The following is a 26,096-nucleotide window of genomic DNA, read 5'->3' as shown; positions in this document are numbered from 1 at the left end:
AAAACTCCGGACAAAGACAAAAACCCATGGTTCAACGGAGCCCTAAATGAAGAAAGATATAAACTTAGATCAATGGAACAGAAATGGAGACAACATCCCTCCCCCTCCATCTTAAACTACTGCGGAAAGCCAGAAACTCCTATAACAAAAGTATTCTAAAATCCAAAAAAGACTTCTTCAGATCTGAGCTAGACAATGCCAAAATAGACCAAAGAAACTCTTTGAAATTCTTAAAGAACAATCCAAAAAATTGGCCAAATCCACACTCTTGACCGCGAAATCACAGCTTAGTAGTGAAGAATTTTCATCATTCTTCACAGCAAAAACGAACTCCCTCCAACTCGAGCTCAGCACGGCTGCAATTAACTCAGCCACCCCGAAGACCACTCAAGTTGTAAACCTAGATCAACTTGAACTTCCTCATCCCAAAAATGATTCTCACAGGTTCTCTTTCAAACTGTATGATCTCAATGACATCACCAAAACCTTAACAACTATCAAACTGAACAACCACTACAACGATCCAGTCCCCTCAAATTGCCTTTCCCTACATCTACCAAGTCATCTCACCTCTCTGGACCAAAATCATCAACGCCTCACTAGCACAAGGTCACATCCTGGATTGCCTAGAAACCAACAGCAAACAACGCTGATCCCAACAACTTCCGACCCATAACCAACCAACATTCCCATGCTAGCTAAGGTCTTGGAAAATGTGTTCAGCAACAACTGAACCAACACATCACGGACTTCAATCTTCTGAACATCCACCAATCGGGTTTCAGACCTAGCCAAAGCACAGAAACAGCCATTTTGCATATAGGTGACGACGCCCCCCTAGCTCTTGACCGCAACAAAACATGCCTACTAGTCCTGCTTGACCTCTCCTCTGCATCCAACACGGTCAACCATGAAAAAATGCTAAGCAGACTGGAAAACAGGATGGGTTTATCAGGCACAGTCCTTAAATGGTTCAAATCCTTTCTAGAAAACAGAGCGCAATCATTCATGGTGAACAAAAATCTTTCTCCCTCCACACCGAACCCTCTAGGAGTACCACAAGGTTCTACCTTTTCCCCCACCGTATTCAACCTGTATGTCGAACCACTAACCGAACTACTACAGCAGGCAAACATCGCCTACCACATGTACGTGTACGACACTCAATTTTACATCAAGAGTTCCTCCATAGAAGACATAAAGACGATGAATCTAGCACTCGAAAAGACTGTCCACTGGCTATCGACCAACTTCCTCAAACTAATTTAGCAAAAAAATGATTTTTTCCTAATCTCCTCCCCCTCATCAATAATTCCCAGGAGACAAAGGAATGGACAAAGCTGATCACTGCTCTAAATTGCAAGCCAACCTTGGTGGACTCCACCAAATCACTTGGAATTACCCTAGATCAGAACCTTAACATGCAAACACACATTAACCTGTAAGCTAAAAACGCACACTTTCACCTCAGCTATCTTAGAAAAATGAAACCTTTGATCGAGAACCCGGACCTCAAAAATGCAGTTCAGTCCTTAGTCATCTCAAGGCTGGAGTACGGATGCACCACCCTCTCGGGGCTACCCAAAATTTCAACCGCCCCATTAAAAGCCTGTCTCAATGCCACAGCAAGACTCCTAACTGGATCCAGGAAATATGACCACATATTGCCACGCCTGAAAGCACTCAACTGACTACCTTATGAAGCTCGAATCCACCTAAAAATGGCATGCATCACTCACAAAGCGCTACATCACAATTCCCCCCAGTACCTAACCCAAAAACGTACCCAATCTGGGGGATTTAGACACTCAAGGAGCACCGATAATCTACTCCTGAAACCCTTGTGTTTCAGCAAGAAAAAAATCTACGACAGAGCATTCTCTGGAGCAGCACCAAGAATATGGAACTCGCTTCCCGCATACATCAGAAAAATCTCTTCTACTCCCCTATTCAAAAGGGAAGCAAAAAAATTCCTCCCATAAACTCTGACATGGACCCTTCCAGTTCTACACTCCAGTTCCACATCTTCAAACTTGCCTCCTCTATCCCAATAAGGATACCCTCGCCTCTCGACCTGTGCATAGGGCACAGAACTATGCTACAACCCTTCGAACTTTATCAAAACATGTTATGTTGGTTCTTTGTATGCTATGCTTTGCTAATTTTCTCTTTCGAACTGTGCTCCCATTGTAAAGCGCTCTGATACCCTACCCTGGGTCTGGTCCATGCTGTAGAAAACTCTACAAAAAAAATATATATATATATAGAAACCAATGTACATCAATGTCCCTTAATTTTCCCAGGATCACAAAAATTGGTGAACTTGTAGGTGGGATTTGAACCCAGGCCACTTATCTCCAAGGTCATGCCATCAAACAGTGTTTCTGCTCCAGTTCCTTGTGGGCAGCATCTCACCAAGTACACTTTTGTTCTATAAAAATGACAATACAGAGCAAGGAAATTGAAAATGAGAAGAAAAGAATGAAATCCAGATTTAATTAGGCAATGAAGGTAGTGAAGATGACAACACCAGGAGACCCCTCAAGTTGTCCGATGCTCTATATCAATAGTTAGTCAGTGAGTTTATTCTTCACGTCTTGTTGAATGGATTGCATGTCCATCGGTACATTCCTTGCAACTCCCTAAAGACTCTTCTCAAGGGCTGCACTCAGTGGCGGCTCACCAAGGGAGTGCTGTGGGGTGGTGAGGCGGGGGAGGTCTAGGGTAGAGGGGTAGCAAACTCGGACCTGCGAAGGACAAGACTCAGAGTCAGGCTACTCTGAGTTCTGTTCGTCGTAAGTCTGAGTCTTCTACCCCCCACCGTGCCCCTCCCCGCCCGCAGCACTCCCTTGGCGAGACGCCACTGGCTGCACTGATTCAAGTTATATGATGCCAGGGACACTGACAGGTGCCCCCACAACTCCCATTGTTTACATTAATAACACAGGAAACTGCTTCTAGTATGCCCTCTGCCTCTCTGCATGTTGGTCTCTTTGAAAAAGTCTGTGTCACAATAATGACTATTGATACAGATGGCTTTGGTTTTAGTGGATAGGTACATGAACATGGGACGGTGGGGTCTAGGTGGCAGTGTGAGGGCCTGGGGTCCCTCAGGGTTCTTTGCAAGGCCTCCACCCCCTCTGTTTCACCAATTACTACCGTGGGGAAAATATTCTTTAATCAATATTTAGGATATGATCCTATGCATGTGTTGAGTATAGACTATAGAGTATATGCAGTTTCCCGACCATACCCAACTACACAGACATAAGAAACAACTGAGCATTCCTAGTTGCTTGAAAACATTAGTGAAAACCTATGTTGGAAAGTAGTTCAGATTAAAGTTTTTCTAAACCACTCAAAGTCATCCTCAGTCTGCAGAGGAGGGGGTAACTTACATCACAAACTGATAGTAAAGGCTGAAAAGGATCTGCCCTTAGCATCTGTAGCAGGAATGTGGAATTTGAGGATGGAAGTTAAACTCGCATGGGGTGGTCTTAATAAACTGACATCACTTTCCGAAAAGTGAGCACTGCCGGGGGACCAGCTGTGTGGTCTTCCTAGACAAGAACAGGAGAACTGCATACAGGAGCAGTAGCGGATGGGAGCAGGAACATGCAACTGCTTCAGGCTGCCTCCCAAGAGGAAAACAAAGAACTTAGTGACATTGAGAGGGTCTTACCTCTCATCGACTGTGTTGGAAATTGTAGCGGAGAAGCACGCAAAGCCAAAACCTAGTAAGGATTCTGGTGGGCCCAGGTTTTGTTATAATTATTATACACATCTAAGATCCTTAATCTATAATGGAGGGAAATGTAGACACCTTCAGGAGTTTTATTCAGCATGAGATCCCATTAAAAACTGACAAAATACAAATGTGCACATAGCAGATCATTGAGAACATTCAGGTTACAGAGTCCCCTTAAACTCCAGGGAAAGAGGAATTTTGCCTGGAGAACAAGCAGTCTGATTACAGGAGCACTCAAAACCACACTCTGGACATGTAGAGTCTGAAGACATGCAACAGTGCCTCTATAGTCTATACTTCCCTTCACTTCCACTCAGCCTACAAGGACACAAAGATAAGAATTTAATAAAATGCATTTAAAACCTTGCACGCAGATGGTGTTCAAAGGGTAGTTGGGCCCTCCTATCACAATATGGTTAATTAAGTGCTAAAGAACATATGGACCCTATAATGATGTTCTAAGCTCCTTACTAACCCCAAACTTAGGCTGAGAAGTGTCTTCATGCTCTCTTTTGTTTCTTCCTCACAGACCCCAGAACTGAATTCAACATTTGCACAGGTGACCCTCTCTGATGAACTGAATACCTCCTATGGCTGATACCATGAATGACTCTCTCTGATACATTGAATACCCCTGCTGTGTATTTCTAAAAGGTAGTATGCTGGCTTTGCTTGAACAGGCTTGTTTGTGTGCTATACATTTTCTTTAGAAATAATCTGTACATGTTTTCTTATTCAGTTCTTCTGCTGGGAATTTTGAGAGAAAATGTCCTACAAGGTCCAAGGTCTTTGCTCTGTGGTCAGATAAATCTTATCATAAAAACTGAAATTTGTCATTCTGAAAACAGAGAGGAGGCATTCACAACATGCAAAGGTTCTGAGACGAGAAAGAGCTCTGCTGCCTGGGATGTAAAATAGCTTCCTATGTATGCTAGGGACGGGGTCCCACACACGCCCCAGCTATCCCAAATATATGACTGTGCTTCTATAGTGAGGGTAGGTTTAGGCACAACTGTCTTCCAATATGACAGGCCTTTTCATTGACTACAGTGTGTTAATAATGCTAATCACATTTTATACTTGCGAATGTCTTTTAATTGCAGAGCAGCTATTTCAAAATAGAGCACAATAGTTTCAATAAATATTGTAAGCTTGCCTCATGTCTCTTTTCTGTGCATTGTGGATACGTATGAGTGAGCTAACGAAAGGTGATTGCCTGCTACCGGGATGCCTGAAAGGGTCTAGAGTCTGTGTTCTGGAGAGCCAAATTACCTGTTACTCTGTAAAGGTTGGGAAGGCAGGTGTGGCACTATGAGCTTGTCTTTATTTGGGTTCGGAGGTACTGAAGTGGTATGGTGACTCACTACCGACATACTGATGTTCTGTGGCCCCAGGCATAGTTCTGTTTCTAAGCAGAATCCCTGCAACAACCCAATCTAATACATTGATCAGATTCTGCTTGTAATATACCGGTTTTATCTCAGCATGACTAATAGTGTCAACCTTTTTTTTGTATCACATTGGCTCTTCAATAATGAACTTGTTTCACCTACAGTCAAATCTCTCCCTACTTCTGCCAATCCTTCCTACTGGTAAAGTTCCAATCTTATGCTAATTATTTGGTGATAACTAATCACAGATCTCTAGATAGTTTGGAAATAATGGTACGGGCATCGGAAGAAACAACTTTCAAAGGATTGATAGACCTAGAAGCCCTTTCTCCTCTGTGACAATATCATAAGTAATTAAAAACCTATCAGGAATGGCTGCCACATATGTAAGTTTCGAAGCTGCAAGACTTACAGCAGAATGATGAGACATTCAAGCTCGGTCCATGGCCAGTACTGACGCTGAGTGACACATTGAAAGAGAAGGTCCACCAAGTCCGGGTCACTCTGCTGTGTGGAGGGAGTAAGAGTCTCAGGACAGTAATGCTGTTGTATGCTCAACAACTTCTTTCCTTCCTTCCTGCATCTTAAAGATTAGATGTGAGGAACATGCCTTGACTTGATCCATATCCATGTCTTCAGAAGTTCTAATCTCGACCTTGGGCTAAAGAAAGGCTTTGATTTTCAATTACACATGTGTGCTTTGCTGTTCAATAACACACATGTAAGTGATTCTACTGAGATGCTCTGCTAGCGGCCCTGGATGTTAGTTCCTTGTTCTACTAGACCCTGCTGAGACTGAAATCAGTCTTTCCTGAACCACAGTATCTAACACTGCTGCTGTCAGCAAAGTTATATCCCAGAAGAAGGGGGAATGGTAGAGTGAGAAGAGAAACACAGCTAACTTCTCTAGGAGACTTTTCTCAAAGTACAGAAAGTAGACGGGGGTTGTCTGATAGAATATTGAAGGTCAGTAATATCCTGAAACAAGGGGGAATTACATTCACATCATCTAGTGTTTTTTATATGCTATTATTCTGACCAATCCAGAGTGTTGTCTGTGTCCTACATGGCCCATTGTCGCTTTCCCTATGTTAGCTTAGTTGTGCACATTGTAGGCCATATCTCCTTTGTACCTGTTACTACATAACACACTTGCGTTTGTGCCACATCGAATTTTCACACAGAACCTGCATATGTTTTCGTGTTCTGTTTTTTCCTGGAATTTAGTCTTAACACACTAGACAAGGTCAAACAACGATGCCCCTTGTTATTCTCTCTGGTCAGACATTAGCACTTAGACATAACAAGAGCATGCAGCTGGTGTCTGTGAGCACACATGTCTTGTCATATAACTAAGGACATTGGTTCTGATAAAAACACAACTCTGAATGAAGATCCTGAAGCAAGAGTGCTGCGTCAGCTGAGATGTAGAGCTTCCACTTATGAATGCTATGGTACAGGGTCCGCCGCTAATCCCGGAGATCTAAAATATATAATCATTTAGTTTCAATAGAAAGGGGGTGGGTTAGGCTAATCTGTTTTAGAATATGACAGGGCTTTTTATGATATATGGTTTGCTAACCATGCTAATGATAATAATGGTGTGCGATTGTTGTCAAATTGTGGCACAAACGCTGCATCTTACAGCACAAAAGTTTAAATAAATATTATAAACTTCCTTTGTGTCTCTTGTTTATCCTATTGTGGACAAGTACAAGTGAGAGAGAGAAAGGTGTGTCCTGTTTCTGCGATCCCTTAGAGGGTTTTGTGTGTTGTATTCTGGGGTGTCAACTCACTTGTTTGGTAGGTTAGGATGGCAAATGAGGCACTATAGCTATTCAGACTCTGGCTTATAAATACTGAGGTGGTAAGGTGACTCAGCCCCTACCGGCTGATGTTCTGTGGTCCCAAGCATAGTTCTGTTCCTGAGCAGAATCCTGCAATAAGGGTGAAACACAGCTAACTGCTGTAGAATACTTTTCTCAAAGTACAGAAATTAGAAGGAGGAGGTTGTCTGATATAATATCGAAGCTAAAAATATTGCATGGACACAATAAGTCAGAAATATCGAGGTCCAAAATATCGAAAAGGTGAGTCCACAAAGGTAAGTATATATTTATTATTCTTAACACCACATCTGTGTACTTTGAAGACATATATATATGTGTATATTTTCAAGGTACATATATGTGGAGTTAAGTATAGTAAAACTGTGCTTACCCATAGAAACTTACATTCACAATATTCCTGTCCTCAAGATTCTTGACACAATATTTAGTCCACACAATATTTTTGACTCAATTTGTTGTCAAAACACCGACAGCGCATGAATTCTTGCGGCCTCTTAGTCGGGTAGTTTTATATACACACTGCAGCAGCTGGGAGAAAATGTGGTATTAATATACAATAAGCACATACAATGACTAACATCATGGACAATCTGCTGGCAATTAACTGAAACAGCCTTCCATTTAGCGGATCCTGCAGAACCTGGAGCCAGAAAATGCAAATAACAGTGGGATGACAAGATGTTTGAAGCCGTGGAATAAGTAGAGCTTGCATTCATTTAGTTCTGTGAGACTCAGGATCATATTTATTAGTGTGTTCCAGTGCCTCTTCTCTTCACACACAAGAAATCCACACAATGTGCCTGAGTCACAAAAGTAACTTGCACTTTTACGATTTTTTACAATCCACAAAGGTTTTTTACGAGTCGTATCCTTACATGTGCGGAGTCTCCCAATTTAAATAGAGAGGTCAGAACTATCTTTTTATGTACAGAGACTCTGCAATCTTAAATAAACTAATTGTAAAATGAGTTTGTGAATAGCAATCAACCTTAACCTTAACCAAACTTACACAAAAGTGCAAGTTTACTTTTGTGACTCAAGCCCTAATTATGTAAAAAAAATGCCTGATTTGAAATGAATGACTAATCTAGAGCAGACTGTATGTGGAGATGGTTCCATTAAAACAAACATAAGGGTTGTAAATAAAAATAATAATGATGTAAGGCACCTACAAAGGAACCCCTCACTTGCTAGCCCTGAATAAATCCATCTTAGTGCCAAAGTGGCCCATATGAGGTTGGTAGATGGCGTCAGCACGCATACCTTGGCTGGATAATAAGGTTGTTTCCAAGATGCTGCTGTGATTAGAAAAGGTGGCAGTTTGCTGCTATTATGGTCTTCCAAGCTGAGAAAGCACAGATAAGACCTGGCTCTGGGAGCCCTCCACTGTGACTCACTCCCCCACCATGCACAGTTTTCTCATGAATAATTTAATTGCAAATGTTGCAGTGATATTATCAATCATGTCATGCAAGATTTCATGAGTGATGTAATATGTGGTGTAATCAGCAGTGCATGGCAAGGGCGTGAGATATAGTTATGTTAGAGTAGGAGTTATAGTTACTTGGGATAACTATAGCTGGTGAATCTCATTGGTTTTGTACATTTACAATGGCATGTTTTAACTAACATGTTCACCTAACTATAACAACACTTTAACCTTTGTTTTTTTCAGTGAATTTTGTAGGTTGTTTTTTTTAGCATAAAGTAATTTTTTATTACCATACATAAAGCCAACCCCCTGCAGCACATGGCCATAGGCCTGCAGCTAGGCCCTGCATCCAACATCCTGCGAGCAGCCAACCCCCTGCCGAGCACACTCTTTGTCTGTGACATTTTTTATATAGTTTTTATTTTTACAATTGGTGGTTGAAAAAACGTGAAAGTTAATAATAAGAAATATATTTGTTTATTAAAAAAATAAAAGAAACATGTCTCTGAGTCTTCCTTCCTGAACCTCTTTGGGGTTCTGGAGGGCAGCCACTCATTCCCGCTCCTTTATAAAGATGTTGGCCCAATGGGTTAGGGTCCCTGGTGCCTTTTTAGGCTCTGGTAGGTGGCCCATGCACCCCACCTCCCTTGTATCAAAACATCGGCCCTAGGGAATGGGGTCCCCTAGGCCTCTTAGAGGTTTGGGGGAGGGAGGGCACACAACCCCCGCCTAAATAATATATGTGCCACCCACCCAGGCCCTTGCCCAACCCATCATGGAGGTGGTTAAAACAGAATTCTAACTATAACTACCCAGTGATGAGCATCACTGGGTTGTTATAGTTGGGTCAGCATTTCCTTTGGAAATGCCTTTTTTGTTTTGCTTTAGAGCCGTTTGACAAATCTTCACAAACCTTTTGAAAAAGGTGCTCTTTGTTACATAATCTGTGCATGGAATGTTTTGGGCATTCTGTAATGGGTTGCCAAGAAAAAGGTGGGGTGCCAAAATGCTAAATCCCCATACAGTTTCCAAGGACATTTTTGATCATGGCTACCGCAAAAACTGCTCAACAGAAATACACCAAATTTGGCAGAACACTAGATCTTAGTCCAGAAAACATGCCTTTTATGATTTGGTGTAAATCCATTCCGTAGTTTTTGAGAAAATAGGGTTCAAACTTTATGTATATATATCACGCTCGCTGGATCTGTGGCAGATCCGTGATGGATCTGCGGATCCACAACCTCAATCATGTGCTGTGATTGGCTGGAATCAACCAGAGTGAAAAGTTGCAGCCATCATCTTAGGACACTGTAACACAAGGCAAAGAGACCAGAGGAAAATTACAATACTCCAGACAAGAAGAAAACATACTAAAGCAAGAACTTGTTCCTAGAGAACCCAGCGGGGAGGAAAACAACACAATTGTGGGTTGCAGAGCAGAGAACAATATAACCAAAATGAATAAGCTCCATAATACGTAAAGTTGCTAGTCATCTGTGATTTTACAAAGCCTTTTAAACACCATAGCCTGAATGATGGGTTGGAAGATCCAGCTTCCATAGCTCCATTTTACATAAACACAGAAGCAACCAAGTGTGGAGTCCAACACTTCCTGATGAATATGTTGCTTATAAGGTAAATGCAAATAACTTCTGGCAATACCCCTTCTTAAAAGTCCTCGGAAACTAACAATGAAAAATGAATACAAAGAGAGTCATGTACAAAGGAGACAGGCTCTCAACACCATTCTGGTCCGTAACTCCTCCAAGCAACAATATATTGTATCTGTCCTTTAACCCTTGAAGAATCCACGGGAATCACTGGAAAGGGAGCCACATAAGAAGGTGCAGACATGGAAAGGAATTCTAAAATACAATATAAGAAGGAGTTGACTGACAGTGGCCATCATTAAAACAACCATAGTCAGCTTTGGGTTGATGTAAAAGGAGAGGGGCATCAGCTTGAATCCTGGCACTCAGAAGCAAACGTGCTGTGACAAAGTCTATTTCAGATAAACCAATGATCAACATGCATTTTAATCCATTCACTATGATTATCTAATCTAAAAAAGGATTATCTAAGCCACAGGTTTTAGTGCCGAGACCTACGGTCTTTGCCAAAGCTTGTTTGATTATTTATTGCCTAAGAAAATTCAAATGACACAATGTTGAAAGTGTGAACTGATTCAAGTCTAGAGATATGTAAAACTAGATTCATGTTAGTAATTTCTTTCTGAAATAACAAGTATGTGTTCTGCTCAGAATCTGAGGCTAAAGCAAAATAAAATATTGGTCTTCAGTGCAGCTTAAAATACTGTCAATTACTACTGATGACAATTGTTGGATATTTTGCAGACACAAAACTAATTTATCTCACATGATGTTTTCATGTCCGTTTGTAAACTGATTCTGGAAGAAAATACTTGTTAGATTACCATGGTTTGTGACACTGACCTCATGTTGATGGTAAACTTTGTTTAATGACGTTTATCAGGTCAAAGGTTGACTACACAAGTGTGATATAGGTTAGGAGGAGAATGTACTCTCAGCTTCAATATGATTAGAAGCAGATAAGACAGGGGTGCGTTCTAGTACCTTTTCTCTTCTCAATACATATTAATGGGGTAGATAAGGCGCTACAACAGCTAGAAGAGTAGGCCTACGCAAGACCCTGTGCTCTTGTACGCAGATGATGCGGTCCTAAAATCAAGAACTGCAAATGGTTTGCAGCTCTTGATCGAGGGGTTCGCATCATAAATGGGGAAATGGGATTTAAGACTTAATTTATCTAAAACATATAATATGGTCTGTGTTAGGGCTAATCCTAGGCTGCACTATGTTTATCTTACCTTGACATTCAATTTTCACACATGGGGCCTACACATTAGAAGTGCAAAAGCTAAAGCAGCTAGAACTATGGAGGCCCTGAACAGATTCTCTAGAAAAATAGGAAATGGGCAAATAAGAGATCTGACTAAACTATATAGGAGCAAATGTATCCCTGCTGCTAAATATGGGGCCGCAGTATGGGACATGGCAGAGATTTCTACCCTCCAAACTCTGAAAAATCATTTTTTATGTAAGATATTGTCTGTACCCCGCACTGTTTCATCCTATATATATAATTCATAAACAGTTGGAGATGCCATTCATAAAAGATTTGATTGATCGGAGTTCTATTACTTGATGGTACAATATATGGAGTAAGCCAGGCTCAAAATTTACAAAGGATCTCATACTTGATTGATTAAACCTCAACCAGTACTATAAGATCCCTTTGTTAAACTACGTGAATAGATTGCTTACCGAGCCTTTTGAGGGAGTATCTATCGCCAATCCAGCAAGCATCCTGCAGTTTAGCAAGAGGGAGTTAAAATTGGTTTGTAATAACCATCGGAGGAGCATGAGGGAGAATAGTGTGAATGGTAAATCTTCTATGACAAGCTATGTATCTATCTTTATTGAAAAATTCCCAGCAGAGGTTCTTTTTGACACATGTGCGATCAGGCGTATCACATCAGTTAGTGGCCTGCTCTTAGAGAGCCACCTGGCTTGCCAAAATGCCCTTGTGACGGTCGGACAAAATAATCTACTGTCCATCTCATATTATTTTGCGGCCTATACAGAAGAATAAGAAGTAATCTGTTACGCCCACTTTTTCTACCCCAGAAGCTCTTCTTGTACCAGGATGCATTTAAATGCCTATGTAAACTAAAGAATGAACTAGTCCGTTGTACTGTTTCAATGTATATTATTCATGTTATTGCTAGAATGAAACAACAAACAGAATTGGAGTACATCAATATGAAGATTGGAGCTTACAGTACCTTGAATTGTGGAGGATAGAGCTGGTTAAACTGTTTTTCAGAAATAGATATTTATGAAAAGGATCTTAATGGCTTTTTAGGACTTTAGATTATGTATTTATGTGCAGCTTAACACAGGATGTAAATTGGATTAAGATTTTGATTGTATAACTGTATAAACTGTTTTGCTAATTAGATAACTTTATTGTAATGTATCTATGTGACGTCTTTTATGCCATGTTTTTTAAAATTGCTTTTATGGATAATTAGTTATCCAAATGAAGATTTGATGATGGTGGAGTCAATGGCATGCAGTTAGATTGAAACTATGGACGAAGTATCGTCTTAACCCTGATAAAAAGTCAAGACATTTAAATTTAATTGGTGACTAGGGATGGATATGAAATGTTTGAACTTGCATCTCTAGAAAACATGTCCTTTGAAACCAAACAATGTGCAGGTAAATTCAAGTGTATTTGGAGTCATTTCCTTGTCTCTTCTCTGACATTACCTGATTTCAAATGATCAATATTCATTCACATGGCTGTTTGAGGTTGTATCCATGTTCCCATGTTTCTCTCTTCTACACACCCCTCCCTGTCCCACCTTCATTTATCAATTTGTGTCATTTGCAATGTTCACTTTGCAAAAAAAAGGCTTTGAAATTTGATGTTGGTAACCATCTTGTTGTAGTTCAGTCTTGCTGTTGATAGCCAGGAGAGTGCGTTTGCATGCTCTAGACACACGTCCCCTATGTGTGTGATCATTTCCTATGCTTGTTGACATGGTGATCCTCTGCACAGGGTGATTCCATGAAGCTAGCCTGCTTTGCCTCGTTTGTGTTTGTGCTCATGTAGAGGTCTCCTCAAGGTGACGTTCTTCATACTCACCTATACTTGGCTCAATGACCAGCATCCCCCGTTCCTTTTAGAGTCAGCTAAATTCAGTGATTCAGACCAGGCAGCTGTGTATTTATTGATAATAAGGTGAAAATTCAGGCAGTGATCAGAAGTGGACCTACCCGACCTGAAACCATATTGGGCATCACTCATAATGTTATTCTCCTCTACTCATTCCCGCAGCCTATTTAGAATAACCTTCCCCATTTCCTTTACCACCACGTCTATTAATGAGATTGGGTGGTTGCATTGGTGGTTTTCCTTGTCCCTCTTCCTAAAGACTGGCACAATCACGTTTGTAGACCATGAGGGCAACGCGACAGCTGCATTCAGTACCTGAATCAACAGAGGCCCCCCAACCTCAACATCAGCTCTGAACAAGTCCAGAGGAATTCCGCCAGGTCCTGGTGCCTTATTGCGGGCAGTGCCAGGATGCCCTGGGTGACTTCCTCCAGGGTAAAAACCGCAGAAGCTACTGCCATATTGTTGTTCCTAATGTGCCCCCCCCCCCCGATTGTAGACACCTTCAAAGTGGTCAAGCCATTGCTGTTCAGAGGTATGATGACATATAATCGGTCCCAATCCATCCCAAAAAAATAAGGCCTGTTGACCACTATCCAAACAGTTGAACTGTCCCCTTTGTCACACACCTGACATAGCTCCCCCCAGGCTGTCTCACAAAGGATGGATTTGCAGGCATCAAGAGTTGGCTTATAAACCCTCTGACATCCTGCAAACCACTTTGGATTTTGGGGGCCACTCTGCTGGGGGTAGTTATTGTCACTAGACTAAGAACGCCCAGAGCAATACCATCAAAAACTTGCAGGATCTCCCTTCCTCCAGCATCTATATCCAGGCAAGTGGGAAACTCCTGGGCACACTTAGCAAAGAGAGAGGTTCTAAGGCACTGAGAGTCCACTTGGGACCAATTAATCCTTTTACCCTTGCAAAAAGGTCCGGATAGAAACCTCCTTTTGCAGTGTCCATGGGGCCGTAGGAACATCCAAATATAGGGGCAAGGGATTGTGATCACTAAAGGGGCTGTGAATAATATTATAACTAAACGTAAGCAAAAATAAAGGTGCTGCAACAAAAGTAAAATTAATGATCGACATACAACTCCTCCCCTTGATTGTTGGAACAATTGCAGATTTGGAGAAATTTACTAACGTGTCCAGAGTAAATACCAGATTATGGGGCATATTAACAAGCGGCAGCGATAATTATCAGTTGTAGAGATAACAAATAAAGTCCCCTGCGAGCAAGATTAGTTCCCTCCCAGTTACCCTCTCCCACAGTGTCTTAAGATCCAAATCAAGCCGGTGGACACAAGTGCCCATAGCAAGTCTTCCCCCCCAAGCAGCATAGAAATTAATTAAAACTAATAGAGGGGAATTTGGGAATGACAACAACCTCTGCATCATCTGAGCCTCCCAGCAGAGGTCACAGATATATTTACTGAGTTCAACTGCAACGGTCGCCAGGTCCTGGTGCCTTATTGCGGGACCAGTTTCCCCGGGATCAGTCTCCCTGTGCCCTCCATGCCACCAAGGGCTCTGCTGGTATGTAATGTAGGAAGAATAACCTTCTAGGAATGAATATTCTACACCTCCCAAGTTGCCTGGAGGCAGATAATTTGATAGCTATTTACCAACAGTAGTCATCTAGTGTTAGTAAACGTAGGAGAAAAGTCCTACAATATTCCATGGCAGATGATTCCAACCTATTGAAGATTGTAAAGTGGCTTCTGAAGAAGTATGCAGGGCAGGGGGCAACAAAGGGGAGTCATGAGAGCACAGTCAAGTGCATGACTCGAGACCACTTATAGAGGGGATTGCCTAGAAGCCAGCCATGCGGTCGGTGGGCGAGCCCCGCCCACTGTAACCTGAGACACCGGGAAGCGACCAACCCTTTCAGGCCAATAGAAATATCCCTAGGGGAGGGCAACTATACTGGGAGGGTCACATATCTTCAGTGGGGTAGGGCTGACAGTAGATCTGCCACAATCCTGGGACTGTTAATAATAACCACCACACAATACTCTGCCCATAGTTTGCTCTCTGAGTCCACCCAATTCACTCTACGGGCCATAATGACAGATTCAACAGGCCCTAAGCCTTGATGAGTATGCAACTTTAGCCAGTGCACCTCCGTTTCTTTGAGCTCAATGAAGGTTCCACCAAAGAGGGTGGGGTGGAGAGTAACATTGCCTCGCATGGGACCATAGGGAGTCTGCAGTATATTGAGCACAGCACTAGGATTAATGGAGGGGGGCAGGGTATGTAAACTGTCCATTTTACTTGAGAACACACAGGAGGGATGGGCTACTATACTACAGAAGCCTCTGTAGAGCTCTTCAACCCAGGAACTTTCATAGAGGACCCCATCACACTGGGCTCACCTCTGATGTTGGGGTCTGTGACAGGATGGATAAGGTTGGTAAACCTCTGCTCCACCATCAGTAGGCTCTGCTCCACCATCAGTAGGCTCTGCTCCACCATCAGTAGGCTCTGCTCCACCATCAGTAGGCTCTGCTCCACCATCGGTAGGCTCTGCTCCACCATCAGTAGGCTCTGCTCCACCATCAGTAGGCTCTGCTCTACCATCAGTAGGCTCTGCTCCACCAGCAGTAGGCTCTGCTCCACCATCGGTAGGCTCTGCTCCACCATCAGTAGGCTCTTCTTCACCATCTGTAGGCTCTGCTCCCCCATCAGTAGGCTCTGCTCCACCATCGGTAGGCTCTGCTCCACCATCAGTAGGCTCTGCTCCACCATCGGTAGGCTCTGCTTCACCATCAGTAGGCTCTGCTCCACCATCGGTAGGCTCTGCTCCACCATCAGTAGGCTCTGCTCCACCATCGGTAGGCTCTGCTCCTGTTGCGACCCCCTCCCCAAACTTATATGAGTCAGATTCTCCCACACCCTGCCATGAAGTGGGAGAGCCTAGCCAGAATGGGGTCACGATTCTTAATTAGAAATGTATTAAGCTCACTTAGTAACTACTTACTGGGGGATGCACCTCCCTCTGCACAGATGGGGTAAGGGTCAGTTTGAGATGACTCATTAAACTTGGAATGATTCTGAGTTGTGACACAACTCTTCTTCTTTCGCTTGTGTCTAGGGCTAGCCACCAGGGATGAAGTGGTGGGAGGCTGAGTGTGACCCTGCCCACCCCCCGTCCTTCTCCCTGATCGCCCTGATCACACAAACCATGGGGTGACCCAGGAGCCCTGCTAGATGCAGGCGAACAAGGAATGGGTATGGAGAGGCTATTCCTGGACAAAGATAGACTTTGTTCAGCCGGCTCTATTTCTTCTGATACTACCCCCACCGCCCGAATAAGAAATCCCTCTGTAGTGTAAACACGAGGGTAGCTGTAGGGGTGTCAATTAGGTCGAAGACCCTTCCTTTTACCACATGTTTGTAGCATCCTTAAGTACCATTGAGACCCCCTGGTTCCACACACAAATGGAGGATAACCCTTCTCAGCCGGACTCCAGTAGTACAAAGCAAACTCCACAACAGCAGCCCACCCAAGCCGGGTGCGATACTAGTAGTCGTTAAGGGTGTAGCCATGAAAGGATTTAAATTCACAGCTAGGACTATGAAACGAGGTGTGAGAGCTGACTAAAAAAACAAGATAATCCCACTTCCAGAGTCTTCAAGGTCCAAGGTATGAGGAAATATGAATTTTATGATCAGTTATGTCCCCTATCTTAGACCCCAACGGCTCCATGTATATGCTACAAGTACATGTATGTTCCCTCCAGTTCCAGTTATGAAGACGCAAACACATGTGCGTCCACCGTCAACATGTCCTCTTTCAGATCCGCCATGAATGGGTCAGATATTCCGTTCCTAAGTATGAAAGGCCACCGACTTTATGTGGTTCACTTTCACCATTTTGCAGTTCAGGCGAGTAGGCCCTGAATTCTGCCATCAAGCCTTTTCCTGCCTTCTACCTCCGACAGCTCCAGTCTGAGCTCGCATCTGTATCCATGAACTTTGTCCTACTCCCTGCGCGGCTAACGGTGCCTGACTCGGCCTGTTTGCCTGCCAAAAACTGTATTTCACCTTCAAGATTATCTGCTCCGCTCCTCATCCAATGCATTCCTGTCTAGTAGTTTAGGTAAACATTCTTCCGGCTACCGAGCAAAGGGCCCGGCTTCTCTGTCCTCATGCAAGTAATTCATAGCCCCTGTTACCATGGAAAATTTCTGCTCCCTCGCATCTCATGTAGACACTTAGACGCTTGTACACGCACTAACAGTCAGTATAGAATAGATTTCGTCCGAGAGACCTTTCCTTTGGATAACACAGTTCTTTAAACATAAGATATTAGATATGATTTAGGATTTAGGTTGACTTGACCCCCCAGACTTCTGTCTCCATATGTAGAGCTAAATGTCAAGTCCCCTTCACCCTCTAGTTACACGTCAATCACACGTCATGCGGCTGCGCGCGCATCTCTGCCAATTATTTCTGCTGACATTGCAGGATTCTCTTATGGATCCACCCACTTGTGACATCATGTATAATGACGTTTCTAGTTACGCCTATATGTACGCCTTTTTTCATTACGTATGTATATTCTTATCTGTTTTATCAACTGTTACGCCTCCTGCATCTGTCCTACTGTAATGCATTTCATATAAAAATGATTACCTGTCAATAATGTATTGCCTTCCCTTCCTGAACCCTCGTGGTGATGGAATATGATGCCTACAGTTCGAACTGTAATTCCTTTGTAGAGGAATAAAGCCCTTTCAGAACCTCTAATACCACGGATTCTGCCTCTTATTTTACTGAGTTATTCTTACTAGGTTTTACCGCATCAAAAATAGTACAGGTAATTAAATATTTACCACAGGTAAGTAATCAGGTCATCAGGTAAGTCCTCTCCCACGGCAAGCTCCTCTCCTTACCAAAGTTTGAACGAACAACACAGGTCACTGAGTCAATTCTCTGACTGCATTGCGTCAGCCCCTTCCTGGAGCCCCACAAAGCACAGGTTATTTCACATCACTGTGCACCCTTCCATAATTCTTCCGGGTTCTTTGTTGTGTTCATCAGCTCTGGTGCCTTTGCTTATATGGCTGTAGGCTCTTTAGGCTCGCGATACATATCTCTGCCTCAATCTCTCTATTGACTGCATTCCTGAGGGCTTGGCACAGGAAACTAATATCTAGGCCACCTTTCATAATCTTGGTCCTGGAGTGGTATGTGAGGCCTAAGCGGCTTGTAACATCTCTTCTGTGGATGTTGAGGGTTTGAAATCATCCACACTAACACTTGTCTGGCTGGAGGTTCTCCTGCAAAGTCCAGGGTAGGACATCATCACCTTCAGTGGATATGCCTGTTTCGGTCCGATGGAATATGTGCCCCATTTGTCCTTTGCCGCGATGCCTTTCTTGCTTTCCATGTTTTCCGGATCAGATTTTTCCCGCTGTCCCATCGAAGCACTTGGTGTGGCCACATCTCAGGTACTCTTCCTGGCATATCCACGGAGCCTTGTCATTCTTCAGCTGCAGACACAATCGGGGTCCCCCCCCCAAGTGTCATGTGTGTGCTTCGCGAGGTACTCTCTGTTACTTTTTCAGTCTCTCAAGCCACTGTGGATCCTGTCAGTGTCCTTGTTGCCCCTGAAGGCTCTCCTGAATACAAGGGGGGGGTATTTAACCCTCTTATGAGCACTAAAACGTCACATTTATTATAGGAAACTTGAAATCTCCTTGCACACTGCCAGTCCTCTGCCATAGACCCCAGTGGAAAGACTGCAAGCCTCCGACCGATGCCCACTGTGCCTTTGGCTGGGTCAATACCTGTGGGCCCAACACCCTCTTCTTCAGTGGCCGATGTCCACTGACCTGCTTTTCTCACCGCTGCTACACTTCACCATGGTCTGGAAAGGTGTATACCACACCACTTCCCAAGGGCATTGTTTCACATTTCATGCCCAGTGTCCATCCTGTCTTTACCCTCTATGAACTTCTTGGCCAATAGTTCCTTCTGAAACCTGCCCTACTATTTTAGGAAGAACGTGGGATTTGACTCTGCCAGTACACAGCTCTCCTGTCTCCTTTTAGGCATTGGAGTCAATGCTTCAGACAGGGTGTGCTTCCTGGTTACCTGCACCTTCTCCATCCTGCTGACTCACTGTGTTTGAAGCCATCGCTAAGTGTGTCCACTTCACACTCTCTCCTTATCGCTTTGCTGTCCTCCCCAGTTCACCCTCAAGGCGGAACGGTAGTCTCAGTGTCTCTTTCCTCAAAGACTGCAGTTCGGTCTACTTCAGCTCAGGCACTACTCTCCTCAGTTCTCTGTTGCCATTTTTGGCCCGCTCCCCTGCTCACAGACCTAACTCCTCCATCCATGGTTAGCAGGAAACATGGGCAGCCTGTCAGGACTTGTCAGAGCGCTTCCGCTAGAGACACAATAGCTGTAGTTATTGACTGCACAGGAGCAAAGCTTCAGATGGCCTGTGGATGTAAGGGTTCTGTAGAATGTATGAGCGGTAGGTCAGAGCTCTTTTTAGACCAATCCGCCATGTTGGCCACCCAGGCCCTGCCCCATTAGCAAGTACATCTGACTTTTGTCACTTGCATTTACCACTTATTCGCCAATCTGTGCTATCAGAAACAGATTCCTGTTTCGAATTAAGTAGTTGCCCACCTACAGAGATTCTATATTATTTGTTTTTTTCCCTTTAATGTGCAAATGTAATGATCATTTTTGGAGTCATATATCATCAGCACTATGCACAGGGATCGTCTGAAAATCTGTGTGCTTGGATTTCTGAGGCTGTTGCCTTGGTACTGCAAAAATCTCTCAACTCCCTTCATTGCAGGTGCACTGTCAGGGCCACATGCCATATTATTGCCTCTGGAGAATTTTTAACCCCCAAGATGAGGCACACATCCCTTCCAAACCCACACACACAGACACACACACCCATAAATCTCAGTCATTCTCAGGATAGAGACCACCCATTAACTCCTAAACCAACGTTTAACCTCAGTTGTTTTCATTTGCACTACCTAACGTGGGTCACCCCCCACCAATTTTAAGGATAGTGTGTTGTAGCACAGAGAGCCTTTTTCATTTCATTTGAAGGTTTGTTATTAAACATGTAAAAAAGTGATGGATTGCTCTCTCATCAAATGTATGTTTCTGGCATGTGCCATTATTTCGTAAGTAAATAATGAATATATCTGATAAGCCAGATCAATCAAAAACACATTTAGTGATAATTTAGTGACTATTTAGCTCAGAAATTATTCCAGGAATGTCATACGTCTTATGACTGTTTACCCCCATGATTCTATTATTTTTCTATTTTAATTACTTGCGTTTAGGCCTTTTTTATTTTAGTTTTAGGTTCTTAAACGCATACAGGGCAGGTTCCATTTTAGCTATAATCCCGAATTTAGTTAGGTTGTCCAGCCTGTTTAACTTTGGCCCAAATCCATCCTACATAATGGAGGCTGGCATCTTAGACCATGGAGGCTGGCATCTTAGACATTGGAGGCTGGCATCTTAGACCATGGAGGCTGGCATCTTAGACTATGGAGGCTGCCATCTTAGGCCATGGAGGCTGCCATCTTAGACCATGGAGGCTGCCATGTTTCCTCAAATTATGCAGAATCATCATGTCTGCCTTTGACTCTAATGTTGTGTGTGCCCTTCTTTCCAAGACTGTTAAAGTGTCAAGTCATTCAGATATAGACATCGACAGAGGCCTCAGTGTGACATCAGTCTAGGATATGTACCTTTCCCAAGGTTATATGACAGCCATAACCCAAATAATGTAGTCTAAGCAGAAGTGTGTTTACCCTATTAGTACATCCACTGACGTATATGTTTCTGCACTCCTTTTTGCAGATGATACATTGCTAATTTCTACATTGCTACATGGGCTTCAAGAGCTTTTGAATGGTTTTCAGTTTTCTGAGTGGGCTCTGTAGCTTAACAGGTATAAGACAAAATGTGTGTTTGAAGACAAAATGTGTGTTTTTTTCTTCACAGAAGGTAAGCCTATGTAAGAAACAAATTCTGCTGGGTGGTATCCATTAGATGTGGTGGCCGAATTTGATCACTTAGGAATAAAGCTTACTAAAAATCTATGCCGGGCTCTGCAAGTGGAAAGGGCACAGATGTCCCTGGTTCAACACACTGCTAATATAGAAAAACTGTATCCAGAAGGGAGCCCCCTGCTCTAGAGATTTACAGTGTTAAGGCTCTAGGTTATGTCCTGAATGGTGTGGAGTTATGGGGCAGTAGAAACACCCAGAGCCTGTCTACAGTGGAGCATACATTCTTGAGACCTTTATTAAGCCTCCCAGCGAGTACCCCTTTGATTCCTCTTTATTTGGATCTGGCACAAACGAAAATTGCCCATAAGATTGAATATAGACTCCTTATTTTTTGGCACGTACTCTGTGTTAGAATCATTTCGGGTGGGTCTTAGAGACCTTATGACTCAGCAAAGTGTAATCAGGATGCCGTGGCATTGTTATGTAAAGGAACTCATCCGGCTGAGCCTAGATACATACTGGCTGTGTATCCATGAACCATAAACCAACCTCGATTATTTCATTTGAGGTCTTTCATTTGAAGTTGACACTGTGCTGTTTATATTAGTTTATAACTTCCAGATGCCTGTATTTGATCATCACAGAAACACTAGTCCTTTACAGGCTTTGGTTTATACATTTGAGCTAGGTGTAATGTTGGGGCTCAGGCCCACATGGTGAGGAGTAACAGACACAGACACCAGGGGTATGCTACAGTAACAGGCCACGAGCACGTGCACCCGGGCCCTTTAATTGACGGGGCCACCTCACTCATGGCACCCGTGATGGATGGGTGTGGGGGTGCAGTGTGTCCAGCCCTCGAGGGAGTGGCTGGGATGACAGCTTCCTGCGGGACGCTAGAAGATGTCTCGCAGGACACTACATTCCTCCCCAACTTTATTGAGGAACAAACAACATGTTAGTCCAACCTGTGGGGATGAAACAAACAGTTAACTAAATACCACATGGTCCATCAGTCTCTCGAGTCAGGTGGCAGGACGACATCAGACATGGGCTGGTGACTTGGCTTGCAGCAGCACCTTCATCGGCGGACACCCGTAGTTTAACCTGAGGGGCTCAGGACACGGCCGCTGGCTTGGAGACGTCCGCTGCATACAGTCAGTTCGCTGTCAATGACATGTCTTGCATGGCTTCCACTTTGCTGACGTCGGTGATGGTCTGTGGTGAGTTCTAACAGTTCTTTTGAGCGTGCTGCGTCGTGACCAATGGATGGAGTCTCAAGTGAGAATTCACAGAGTGGTTGCTAGACCGACTGTCCCTGTTGAACCGCTTGGCTGTGACCGATACCCTGTCGGTGGGGCAATGTCTCTCCTCGCTCTCCCGCCTGGGGAGGCACATCGTCGGGGTTGCTGCAGGACTGTAGGAAGGTTGCATTGGGGGCCGCTGCTTGTGTGCCGTCTGGGAGCAGCTGCAGGACCGCCGAGGAGCCGTACTTGGTCGCACGCACAACCCTCTCGGGTGGATGAGTCTTGGTCAAGACTTGCACTCGCTGCCACGGTTCCGGTGTTGGCCAGGTTCACAGGTGGCTTCTGGTTTCTTTTAGTCGGCTTGTGTGGCAACGGTTTTGGACTCCAGTCCATCGGTACTCAGGGAGTGGTGTTTGATTTGATTTGATTTAAAAACTTATAAAGCGCACGAATGCCCAAGGGCGTCTTGGCGCTATGATCGACACATAAGGATTCTGTACAGTTTTGCTTAGATCACCACATGTTTAGATTGTTAGTTCTTAAATAACCATGTTTTCAGCAACCCTCTAAATGTCATTAGTGAATTGCTATTCTTTATTGACATAGGTAGAGTATTCCAAATTTTTGCTGTTCCCAGAAAGGAGCTCCTACCCCCCCATCGAGCTTGCTTATATCTGGGTATTGATAAAAGAAGTGCTTGTGATGACCTTAGGTTCCTAGCTGGAATATATTTTTTGATATGTGTTCTGAGATAGTGTGATCCATTCCCATGTAATGCCTTGAATGCTAGGCATTGTGACTTAAAGATAATTCTTTTGGCCACGGGTAGCCAGTGAAGTTCTTTCAGTCGGAGGGAGACAGACTCAAACTTGGGAATGTCCAAAATCATTCTAGCCGCTGCGTTTTGCAACCTTTGGAGTCTAATTAGAAACTGTGTTTGAAGACCCATATATAGGGCATTGGCATAATCCAGTCGCAACAACCACAGTTTTCAAGGTATCTAGCGGAATAAAATGACGGATCTAACTGATCATTTTCAAGATACCCCAAAAGGCAGAGGCCAGTTTCTTGATTTGCCATTCAAACGTTAGTCTTTCGTCAATTATGATGCCTAAGTTCCTCACTTTCGTGACTGGGGCTGGACATTCATCTAGGTCAGCCGGCCACCATCTTGGAGACCAAAAGGGTGTCTTGGCTCCTAATAGCAGCACCTCTGTTTTCCCCCCATTGAGTTTGAGATAATTTCTCTGCATCTAGGTATTAATCTGTACCATGCAGGTATTGAATCGGTCAGCTGTCTCATCTAAGTTATCAGACACCGAGACCACTATCTGTTTGTCATCAGCGTATGAGACAACCGAGAAGCCAGCTTTCCTAATTATGGCCGCCAAAGGTGCCACGTATATATTAAAGAGAGTGGGGCTGAGGGTAGAGCCCTGTGGCACTCCACATGACAAGTTGAAGGATTTAGAGACCAGTCCATCCATTTCTACAACAAACGATCTGTTTGTTAAGTATGATGATAACAGTGTGGTGGCAGTGTCATGGAGCCCTAACTCTGTTAGTCTTTCAATTAGGATTCCATGACTGACTGTGTCGAAGGCCGCCGACAGATCTAACAAAATTAAGGTGGTCTTCTTTCCCTCATCCAGAGTTGTTCTAAGTTCTTCTACTGCCATTACCAATGCTGTCTCGGTTCCATGACCTTCTCTAAAGCCATATTTTGATTGATCTAAAAGATCTTTTTCCATGATAAAGGTTGAGATTTGCTTATTAATTAGCTTCTCCAACACCTTGGAATAAAAGAGAATTCTTGAGATTGGTCGATAACTACTTGGCTCATTGGGATCTAGATTACTCTTTTTCAATAAAGGCCAGACTGATGCTATTTTCCATGATTCTGGGAATATCCCAGACCTTATTATTCCTGAGAATACTATTGTAAGTTGTTCACTGATCATATCTGTGAGCATATGAAAGATTTTGGGGGGACAAGGATCAGATGGAGCTCCGGACTTAGTTGACATAACTATTTGTCTGATCTGCTCCTCTGAAGGCGGACGAAAGAGGAACACCGGACTTGGTTTTGTAGTGCAATTTCCTGCCGTGCTATCATCAGAGGCCAACTGTGAAGTAGCTTTCAATGATTTGTATAATGTCTCAACTTTATCAATAAAAAATGTTCCCAAAGTGTTGCAAAACTCTAGGTCATTCTGCTTCTGAGAACTCGCTGGAGGGCTAGTGAGTTTCTTCACCGTATCAAACAATTCCCTGCAAGAGTTTTTTGCTTCTAAAATCTTATTAGTAAAATATTTAGACTTTTCCTCTTTAATTGTTTCTTTATACTCAAGCAGCGTCTGTGCGTACTCTCTTTTCCTCACATCATCATAATTCGCTCTCCACCTTCTTTCTGACCTCCTACAAGCCTTTTTGTGTTCTCTAAGTTTGTCCGAGAACCATGGTTGAGAAGGTCGCTTCCTTTTAGACAGGAAGGTTTTCTTTAGAACTACTGAATCTACCGCCGACTTGATCCACATCTATACTCTATTGGCCATACCGTTCGAATCCGTTTCTAAATTTGGCTTGGATGTTCCTAGTACATCTTGTAGCCTGGAGATATCAGTAGTGGCCCAATCCTGATATACCGTTTTAGCCCGGGTATCAGTAGGTTTTCTTGATTGTCCGATATCCTGTATGGTGAATACTATAGCTTTATGGTCTGACCAAATGACTGGTATAACTTCCAACATTTTTATTTTTGAATTGGAAGTAAAAATTCCATCCAAGGTGTGTCCTGCACTATGGGTCTCTTGTCTGACAATCTGTTTTAAGGAAAAACTTGCCATTGAGTCAGTAAGTGCGGCCGTGTTATTATCCTCTCCTTTTTCTAAGTGAAAATTAAAGTCTCCTAATACTGTGAAATCTGAGTGCTTTATACTAGATTCTAGAAAGGGGCTTATCTTCTCCATGAGGGTATTCTGAGCTTTTGGTGGATGATAAATAAGGAGGCCATTTAACGTGTAATTGTCATGGAGTGTTATCTGAAATGCTAGAGTTTCGCACTCTGGTGAGCTGCCTCTAGCACATCCCAGCACTCTAAGTTCTTCTCTGAAAATAATAGCAACCCCTCCCCCCCGCTTATGCTCTCTGTCTGCTCTAACCATAGAGTAACCCATAGGGAGTATTGCCTTCAATTCCGAATTTGAGGCAGCGTCAGCCCACGTTTCTGTGATGAATGCTAGATCGAGTTTCAGGCTTTCAATCAGTTCCACCAATTCAGTATTGTGTTGAATCAGTGAACGTGCATTAATTAATACTTCTCTCCACTCATTCTGCTTGGATCTGTTTTTTTGTGCCTCTTGGCTAGTGATATTCTTTAATCCTACACAATTATTGTAGGATTATTGATTGAGAGGAGGGCGACTTGTGGTCTGTTTCCCTCTGCAGCTCCTTGTTGTTTGCATAGTGATATTCTTTGCCTTAATATAACTGAAGTTCAATTTACAGTGTTGGCACCTCCTTGGCTCAAACCTGAGGTCTATTGGTGTGCCGCATCCCGTATTGATATTCGTATTCAGCTTTAGGAGATCCTCTCGCGAATACGATAATAACTTATAGCATTTGAGAATTGGAGCAGACGGGCTTGCCTTAGGGGCATGTGCCGATGGCTGGCGTGATGACGGTAGCCA

The 26,096-nt window shown here is 43.4% G+C and overlaps 1 protein-coding gene across 3 annotated transcripts in view; it reads left to right on the top strand.

Annotated features, from left to right (window-relative positions):
* The window catches only part of LOC146808704 (uncharacterized), a 509,741-nt gene that overhangs the window by 236,720 nt on the left and 246,925 nt on the right, over positions 1–26,096 (top strand). For 2 of the 3 annotated variants that reach the window (XR_014966228.1, XR_014966227.1), the window contains exon 2: positions 4,278–4,402. Coding sequence is in view for 1 of the 3 variants with exons in the window: in XM_085615517.1 (XP_085471643.1) it covers positions 4,278–4,290 (13 nt within the window). In the remaining 2 variants the exon portion in view is untranslated. Of the gene's footprint in view, positions 1–4,277; positions 6,779–26,096 lie in introns of those variants that run through there. The other variant, XM_085615517.1, reaches the window with a different exon arrangement.

This window comes from Triturus cristatus, chromosome 7 (genome assembly GCF_964204655.1).
Source record: "Triturus cristatus chromosome 7, aTriCri1.1, whole genome shotgun sequence".
Taxonomy (NCBI): domain Eukaryota; kingdom Metazoa; phylum Chordata; class Amphibia; order Caudata; family Salamandridae; genus Triturus; species Triturus cristatus.
This window is presented reverse-complemented; position numbering and strand designations above follow the sequence as displayed.